Source organism: Lathamus discolor, chromosome 2, assembly GCF_037157495.1.
Source record: "Lathamus discolor isolate bLatDis1 chromosome 2, bLatDis1.hap1, whole genome shotgun sequence".
In the NCBI taxonomy this organism is placed as follows: Eukaryota; Metazoa; Chordata; class Aves; order Psittaciformes; family Psittacidae; genus Lathamus; species Lathamus discolor.
In genome coordinates, this window is record NC_088885.1 from 84,396,217 (window position 1) to 84,405,560 (window position 9,344).

At 36.2% G+C, this 9,344-nt stretch overlaps 1 protein-coding gene across 1 annotated transcript in view; it reads left to right on the forward strand.

Annotated features, from left to right (window-relative positions):
- Nucleotides 1–8,817, forward strand: part of DNAH5 (dynein axonemal heavy chain 5) — a 127,466-nt gene extending 118,649 nt beyond the window's left edge. The window contains exons 76-80 of the mRNA XM_065667603.1: nt 604–819; nt 3,424–3,636; nt 4,998–5,150; nt 7,627–7,858; nt 8,358–8,817. Of these exons, the coding sequence (XP_065523675.1) occupies nt 604–819; nt 3,424–3,636; nt 4,998–5,150; nt 7,627–7,858; nt 8,358–8,509 (966 nt within the window). The 3' untranslated portion in view covers nt 8,510–8,817. The remainder of the gene's footprint in view (nt 1–603; nt 820–3,423; nt 3,637–4,997; nt 5,151–7,626; nt 7,859–8,357) is intronic.
- The last annotated feature ends 527 nt before the right edge of the window (nt 8,818–9,344 follow it).

Sequence of the window (9,344 nt, forward strand, 5' to 3'; positions counted from 1 at the left end):
CCCCCCCAACCCCCAACAATTCACTTGAATCTTACAAGTTCGTGAGTCTTTGTATTTTGACTTTTCTTCTGACTGCATTTTGGCACTTATTCACACACAGTTTATTGCTTTCTAATAGTCTATGTATCTATTAGTCACACTTTATTGTTGTCATCAATGTTATCATTGCCATGACAGGGATCTTTCCTTTATCATATGATTTGCTTGAGAGACATAGTTGAAGGCACACACTTAATAAAGAGGGCAAAGAATGGACTCTAGACACTGGGTACAACCTCACAGAAATAGGAGATGTAAATATATGAAAGTACAAGATGACTATTAAAATAGTGTATAGAGATTAAAATTGAATTTGTTTTCATCTTGCTGTGATTTGGGCTGTAATATAACAAAGGGATTACAGCAAGTTATTTGCTTTAAGACTGTTTGAAGAGATCTAGTCCCTTACTTTACAATGTGTTTTGTGTGCGTGTTGGTTGGCTTTGTTTGTGTTGTTTGTTTGTTTCTCTGGGGTTTGTGTGGAATTTTTTTGTTTGTTTGGTTTTTTATAATTAGCTTATAAGTCTATCTCCAGTTGTGCTCTTTTTATATTTTACTGTGTAGAGCCTTCCTGCTTATGACACACCAGAGGTGTTTGGTTTGCACCCCAATGCGGATATCACTTACCAAACTAAACTTTCCAAGGATGTATTGGACATCATCCTCAGCATTCAACCTAAAGATAGTACTGGTGGAGAAGGAGAAACTCGAGAGGCAGTTGTCGCCAGACTGGCTGATGATATGTTAGAAAAGCTTCCTGCTGATTATGTACCATTTGAAGTGAGTTAATGAAATTCTGTCAAAAACATTTGCTCCATCTTGCTTTGTGTGGATTAAAAAAAAAAAAAAAAAAAGAAAAAAAAAAAGAAACTATTATTTTTCTAAAAGCTTGTATGCATCCATTTATACTGGCAATGCTTCAAAAACACATTTTAAAGAAGTCTGACCAGACTCTTAACATTTATGATGAAGTCACTAAATGTGCACTCAAGTGCTTCTATAAGAGCTTTTTCAAAATATTAAACCACTTAATGCTGAAGTTGTCATTTGCACTAAGGGGGAGGTAGCATTACCAGCTTTTAACTAAGGTTGTTGACACAGTAGAGAACTGAGGTGGTGTTGCAAGTGTATTTGAGTTTCTAAAAATATTACAGCTTTAGCTTATGTATTACTTTGGGATTCGGGTTAGAAGATATTTTTAGGCAGCTTTCTTTGTGAAGTGAATGCCAAAAAGCTTGTCAAGTGGCAGGTTTCATTGACTGAAGCCTAGTGTTAGTGTCTCAGGATCTGTATTAACACACAACAGCCCATGTAATTATATTCGTAACGGACACCTGCTGCCTTGCAGTCATTTCTTGTCTGAAAGAGGAACTTGCCATCTGTTTGTGTTGAAGATACAATGTCTCTCAAGGTGAGCGGGTTTTCTTACAGTTAGAATACATTTACTAATGGCTAGATACACGGACCCTCCAGTCAACTGTATTCTGCAACCTCATTCTCCAGACTACAGTTTGGGTGTTTGGACAATTTGTGTTGTTTCTGGGTCTTTCCATAGTTCTTAATTTCCCTTTAGAGCTCCAGAATTTTTAGGATGCTGACATTATAGTTCTTCCCAGGTGAGGCTGGTCATGAGTTTCAAATAAGCAGGAAGAGAATGCTAGTAAATTAGTTAAGGTTCCTATATTTTCTGTATCAGGAGATGTTGAACTGTTGTGTTTCATTATATTTGCAGATGCTTGAAAGTAAGTAAGATTAGATATGCCAGTAATAAAGCATTTACAACACTTTTGTTAGGAAAGGGATGTGAATCACCCTAGTGAGTCATTAGCAAAAAAGTTCACACCAATGTTTGTATTTTAACAGATACCCAGAGTAGTCTGCTCATCTAGGCAGTAAAATGTATTATTAATTAGATAATTTCCCTGCCATCTCCTCGAGGAGAATTAAATCTCTTATCCTTAGTCTTCTGCCACTTCACTTAGACTTTAATGGAAGTTAGCATGAGGACCTTTATACAAGAGTTAGGTGGCTTATAAATGCCAAATTTCTTCTGTCAGGATGCTGAGCTATGAGAAGAAGAAAGGAGACTTGTACAATCAAACTCTCTCTACTGTTTTTGCAGAGTAGTAAGTTTCCCTTATGTGTGATATGCTCGTGAGTGTGGACTCTCTTAATGGTTTACATCTATTTTATATTTTCTGTATCCCGTTTTTTATTATGTAAACTTCCTTCCATCAAATGGAATAATAATGATAAATTTTATCTGAACAGGTCAGTTAATCTATCTGAACTGGGAATACTGACTATCTAGCGGTCTTCCAAAAGTTTGCACTTGATGAAGTTTCTGACCTACTGTCTTTCTAGAAGCCTGAGCTTTATGACCCTCCAAAAGGCTTAACCAGGTGTCTGCAAAGGATTGCAATTTGCTGAATTTCTCAGAAGGGTACTGCTTCAGTGATGGGCTAAATCTCCTGGTAGCTGTTAGTTCAACACTTAAAATTCTACTTGACATCTCCAGGAATAGATATGTGGCTTAATAAAGATATATTATATAGTGTCACTGTGTAGGAGCACTTATCTCTGTTAAGTTTACAAGAGCTATTTTTGGGCAGATCAGCTCTGATCAGAAATGACAAATTGAAATTCAGTTTATATTAATAACAGCAAATGGGGAACACTAAATTTTTCACATGGTGATAACTATTTAAATTCCTTTTGTTTAGCAAAATACTGATAAATTTATGTTATGCATATTACTAAGTTCTTAGTAATAATTAGTAATAATAGTAAGACTGTTACCCTGCATAGGATTCAATATCTGTTACATACAATATTTTCACTTATTTCCCAAAGGACCATATTGACCACAAAAATTCTGGTTATATCCATACAGTTGTTGTTAATTTGCTAACTTTACACTTTTAATTAAAAATATATTAGCAAGTTTTATTAGAATACAAGACTGCCTGAAATTGTGATAGTTCTCAGGCATTGTGATAAATAGCACTACTATGCTGAGGCAAAGTGGTTGGGGCAATTGCTCGTGATTGGTTTGTGCAAAGTGAACCTTGGGAACTGTCTGGAATTAAAGCTGAAATCCTTGAAATGGGGTATAGCCTACATGCTGTTTAAACAATGTTAGCTCATAGAAAGATGTACACTCTAAATTGTGAGCTAGACTAAAACCATAGCCAGTCTCAGCATCATAAATCTCTCTTGGAAAAAGTCTGTCTTGCAGAGTATTCAAGGAAGATGCCAAACTAACCATTTAACTACCTATATAAAAGTATTATGTCTTATAAATTGTACTGGGGCCTAGCCTTGGCATAAAGCCACCTTTGTCTTTTGCTTCTGCTGAAGGATCTTTGTTTTTTTTACCTACAGGTAAAAGAGAAACTAAAGAACATGGGACCATTTCAGCCTATGAACATATTTTTGCGACAAGAGATTGAACAAATGCAGAGAGTTATTACCTTAGTGAGAAGCACTCTGAATGATCTAAAACTCGCAATTGATGGGACAATTGTTATGAGTGAAAATCTGAGGGATGCTTTAGATTGCATGTATGATGGAAGGGTTCCTGCTAGCTGGAAAAAAGTAAGTGTACATCACTGTTATTTTTTCCTTAAAAAAGAATCTGTTGAGCTAGATTAAACTACTTGGCACACAGTAAATACTTTTCTCAAACACAAGTGTTAACCAGGACTGTGCAACTGCTGGAATAGATTTTGGGCTAAAATAAACATAGTCAAAACAAGCCCTCTTTCATTTATAAAAATGGAAATGAATGTGGGAGATGCAGGTATTTCCCATTTTGACAGCTTGTTGCGTGTTGCCAGGATAAAAAAACTAGACAGTAGAGAATAACTTAAAATGTGATGATGGATTTTAAAAAATAGCACCCATACTGGTGAACTACATTGTTGCTGTTCTTTGAGATTACGACTTGTAGTCATAGAATCAGAAAGCAGTAGAGGCTGGAAGGGACCTCTGAAGATAGTGCAGTTTAACACCACTTCTGAAAGCAGGGTCACTTAGACCAGGTTTGCCAGGATTCTTCAGAATCAAGAATCCATGACCTCTCTGGGAAACCTGTTCCAGCATTGGACACCCTCACAATAAAAAAATCCTAACAAAAAACCCAAATGACTACCAAGCAGGCAAGCAAGCAACCAAACAAACTTAACTTTAAATTAAATTAGCACATTTCATCTTGTGTTCATTGTTTCTTCTCCTATCACTGAAAAGGATCTGGCTCCATCTTCTTCAGTTCTCCACATATGAGGTACAAATATTGATAATATCTCCTCTGAGCCTTCTCTCCTTCAGCTCTCTCAGCCTCTCCCCATGGAAATTGTATTCAGGAACAACTAGATCAACTGATGAAAAGAAAAATGGGGATGTTTTTTTGCCATTTGCTTGTTTTGCTTTTATTGACAAAATAAAATGGTACAAAAATCTAGACTAAAGCAGATGCTTCACAGCACAAGTGCGATACAACTATTCAAAGAGAAAAATACTCATAATTTTTCACATAGACTAAGCTCAATTTTCCTTACCTGATTTTTCCAGAAAAAGCAGAATTGTTTTGGCAGAAAGCCTGTTATCTTGATGCATTGACCTTGGCTTTAGAAAGACATGCATTTAATATTTCTTCTTAGTTTACACAGGTATCTAATTTTGCAAAAACATCATTAAAAGGACAATTACCACACGAAGCATTAAGCATGTCTAAATGGAATGGTAGGCATGAATTTGAACAAAGCAAGAAGTTGTTTCAGGTTTCAGTGGGATGCAACATTTATCTGGTTAAAAGTTAAAATATGAAAAATTAACTTTAAATATGCTTTGTTAAAATTGATGTTTACTACCACGTGAAGAATTACCTTTTCTTGAGATGAATTTGATTTTTGTAAACTTTGAATAAAACTAAAAAATGAATATCTTACTATTTTTAGGCATCTTGGGCTTCCAGTACTCTTGGTTTCTGGTTTACTGAGCTTCTAGAAAGAAACCACCAGTTTTACAAGTGGATTTTTGAAAGCCGACCAAACTGCTTCTGGATGACGGGGTTTTTTAATCCTCAAGGTTTTTTAACTGCAATGAGACAGGTAAATTGTGTTTCAAGTCTCACTCTACTTATTCTTTGATATACTTTAAAACCCAAAAATAAATATTGTGATAAAGGCTGAGTTATACACATGGCTCCATCATGTCAGCAGGGAAGATACATGACTGCATAACTGTCTAGTATTTCCTGAGTGAAATATCCATACATTTTTCTGTATATCAATGATCAATATATTAAAATATATTTCCTACTTTGACCAAGCTTCATGTATTAAGGGCTACCTTACACATTATTACAATAGACTGGGGAAGTAATGTCTAATGTTACCATTGAGGTATTCCTGAGAAGAATTGCTAAGCTCATTAATTTATTTTCCTTTTTTTCTCTCCCTTTTGTTCTGTGTTCAATATTTATCTGCCTGGAGACTTGCCAGAACAGCTATTTAGAATTAGTCTTAAATTACATTTCCGCAGGTCAGTAGCTGGTTCAGTCTCTCTCCATGAAGTGGGAAAGGGTTTCTTCTACTAATAAGTCTAAGGATAAAGTTTGAGGTATTTGTTAATGTATGTCTCTGTTGAATTGATGATTGTGTTGGATACTCAGCATACTATTTGCATTTGATAAGCGAGATAGTTTTTAATTTAAGTGAGCAATAAATACTTCTGTTGGTTGGCATAGAGGGACATTGGACACAATTGTCTGGAATGTGTAAAATTGGGAAACAATATTCAGGAGGGACCTCAGAAAAAGCTAACTTTTAAAGGAGAGAATGAAGATTTGCAGAGAAGAAAAATCTCTCCTCTTGCTCTGAGGTCTAGGTGGTGTAATCTTTGTCAAACTGAAGTTCTAATTGGTGACCTACTTCTACTAAAATGGCAAGCATATAGCCTTTGAATAATATAACGAGATCTTTCAAGTTAGCAGTAAACTGGAATTTTCTTTTGGACCTAAGCTTGTAGAAATGGTGTAGCAGTAGGATCTGAAACAGATGCAATTTGAAGAACTTTTCTGGTTCCCTGAAAAAATAATGTGGGTACGTAACAGCATAATGTCCCAAGTAAAACCAAAGTGACTTTCTGGGATTTTGATATGTGGTGGAATAAATAGAAATGAGATGAAAAACCAGAATAATAGTTGAACTGTGTCCTAGGTTCAGCAGTAGCAGTCATTTTTTTCCTTCTTAGTAGCTGGTGCACTGCTGTGGTTTTAACTTTTTGCCTGGGAACAGCGCTGATAGCACCAATGTTTTTAGTTGTTGCTAAGTCATGTTTAATCTGACCAAGGACTTTCTGAGTCCCATGCTCTGCCAGGGAGGAGGGGAAGCCGGGAGGAAGCAGAGACAGGACACCTGACCCAAACTAGCCAAAAGGGTATTCCATCACCACAGCAAGTCATGGCCAGTATATAAACTGGGAGGATTTACGTGGAAGGGCTAGACACTGCTCTTGTCGGGCTGGGTATCAGTCGGCAGGTGGCGAGCGGTTGTATTCTCTTCCCGTGTTATTTCCCTTATCATTATTATTATTGGTGGTAGCAGCAGTGATTTGTGTTAGACCTTAGTTACTGGACTGTTCTTATCTCAACCAGTGGGAGTTACATTCTTTTGATTCTCCTCCCCATCCCTCCAGGAGCGGAGGCGGGGAGTGGTGGGGGGAGGAAAAGGGGGGGGAGTGAGAGAGTGGTTGAGTGGCTGAATTGTTGACTGCGCTTAAACCACGACAAACTGTAACCCTCCTGTTCTTTTAGAGCAGCTAATTAAATACAGTAGGGGAAAAATATTAATTCAAATTACTTCAAGTAAAGACCTTGGAAAACATTTACCAGACTGGGATAACTCTCAGGTCTGACATAACTTAATGGCATGGGATAGCAAGGGATTGGGCAAGATAAATGAGTGTTGTTCAGTGCACTAACTTATTAAGTTCGAAGCATATGTTGAATCTTAAACATCTCTATCTTCAAGTGTTCTCTGGTGATTTTGCAGTCTCTATACGTACCTTTGGAGCTGAGCGAGCTCTTACTCATTGTTAAGGATACAGTCAATGAAAGTATAAGTACAGAAAGAGGAACATAACCCTAGAAAATATGCAGCAAATTAAACAGTTTGGTTTTGTCACTGGAACTGTTTTACTTAGCACATCCAGTTAATGTTTTCTCATCTCATGAAAACTGAAATTTTCATATTTGCAAAAGCCAGCTACCATTGGCATTCAGAGTTTCTGTTACTTGGTATGTTCCTAAGATATTGCAGATAATAGAAAGATTGAAAATAAAATATAGTGGATCAAGTACTGAAAGTCTTCTTGTAGTACCATGCCATCAAAAGCTTAGACAGAAGTTAAACGCCTGCAAACATGGACATCATAGGAAGGTTGTTATTTTTTTTTTTTTTTTTTGTGTGGTGGGTTTTGTGTGGTTTTTTTTGGTTTGTTTGGTTTTTATTTTTTCTAATAAATGCTGTGGAAAAATGTCTCACGTAAAAATGTAACCTCCATACTTTCATTCATTTTGACCAGGAAATAACAAGGGCTAACAAAGGATGGGCTCTTGACAGCGTAGTGCTGTGCAATGAGGTCACTAAATGGATGAAAGATGATATCACAAGTCCTCCTTCAGAAGGTGTCTATGTGTATGGGCTGTATTTAGAAGGAGCTGGCTGGGACAGAAGAAACATGAGACTGACTGAATCGAAGCCCAAGGTGCTGTTTGAGATGATGCCAGTTATAAGGATATATGCAGAGAATAACAGTAAGTAACTGTAGTGTAATGGGTCTTATTTTGATAGAATCTAATACAACTTTTTATTCAATTGTATGGAAGAATTTTGGGCTTTAGGGATTTGTGAGGCTGTTGCTGTTCATTGTATACATAGTGATTTTTTTCAATGGGGGAGACTTATGAGTCTTCCATACAAAATAAGATTTCAACCTTCCTTAATAATAGGCATTTTTTTTTCACCTAATATTTAGAAAGGCCTCTACCTTCTGGTCCTAATGGTGTTAACAACCTTTTAAACCCATTACAGATGAACTGTTCTCTGCCACCTCTGAAAAAAACATGTTTGCATTCAGTCTTCCATTGACAATATGTGTCCTAGATTGAGAAGATCAACATTTATATACTTAAACTCCGTAATCTCAGTATCAGAGAATTAGTTCAAACTTACATTTGCCTTATGGCCAGTCCATTAGGGCTCTGGTTTTTCAGCCTAATTTCATTGGTTTTTATGTCTCTTCTGTCTTTTTAGCCTCAAAAGATCCACGTCTTTATTCATGTCCAGTCTACAAAAAGACCATTAGAACAGATATGAATTACATTGCTGCTGTGGATCTAAAAACCCTTCAGCCTCCAGAGCACTGGGTACTGCGTGGGGTAGCACTTCTGTGTGATGTCAAGTAACGTAAAAAAAGTTGTCTACGGGTTCTTTTCTGTTTTTAAATATAAGCGCCAATATGTAGTTAGCTGTAAAACGGATCACTTCTAAAAATATATTTTCTAAGGCATAGACTCCATTATAGTACTTTTAGAAAACTGTTCTCAATAAACCACTACAATAGGCTTATGAATGCTAAATCTTAGAGTGATATAGTTTGGTGAATAAGATTCAAGTGTTACCTTTGTCTTCAAAAATAATGACAAATATTTAGTGTTCCCATCTCACGATTGCGTGTTTAATTTTATCTTGAATAAAGATTCATTGACTTGAATGTTGTTACTTTTCAGTGATAAATATCCTTGTATCAGGGCTTACATTCAACTTGCTAAATGAAAAGCTTTTCTTTCGTGTGTGTGTGCATGTGTGCATATCTTTGGAAAGCTAAGACCAGTTGCTCATTCATATTAGTTAATAAACCTCAAGATGATGTCCTAAGATTTATCTCCTAGAAGATAGCTTCTAGTTTGCTTACTGTCTAAATAAAGAAGATGAGACTGGAAAAATGTTACACCTCTTTCACCATTTGGAGAACAGTTTCATGGTGTTACATAGGAAAACAAACATTTGACAGCTGCCAAAATTCTTTTCTATCTGGTTTATGACTTATAAATATGTAATGGATAGGAAGAAAATATTCAGTAAGAATGCTTGGATAGTTTTTCATGTGCTAGTACATCAGATTTGTCAAGGTTTATGATATCAAGGCTTTATGATATTAATTTTGGCTTTGTTTCTGCTCTAATTTTGCAATGTTGTGATTTTAGTGCTGCAGTCTTTTTGGTGTGTCAGCTTGATAGG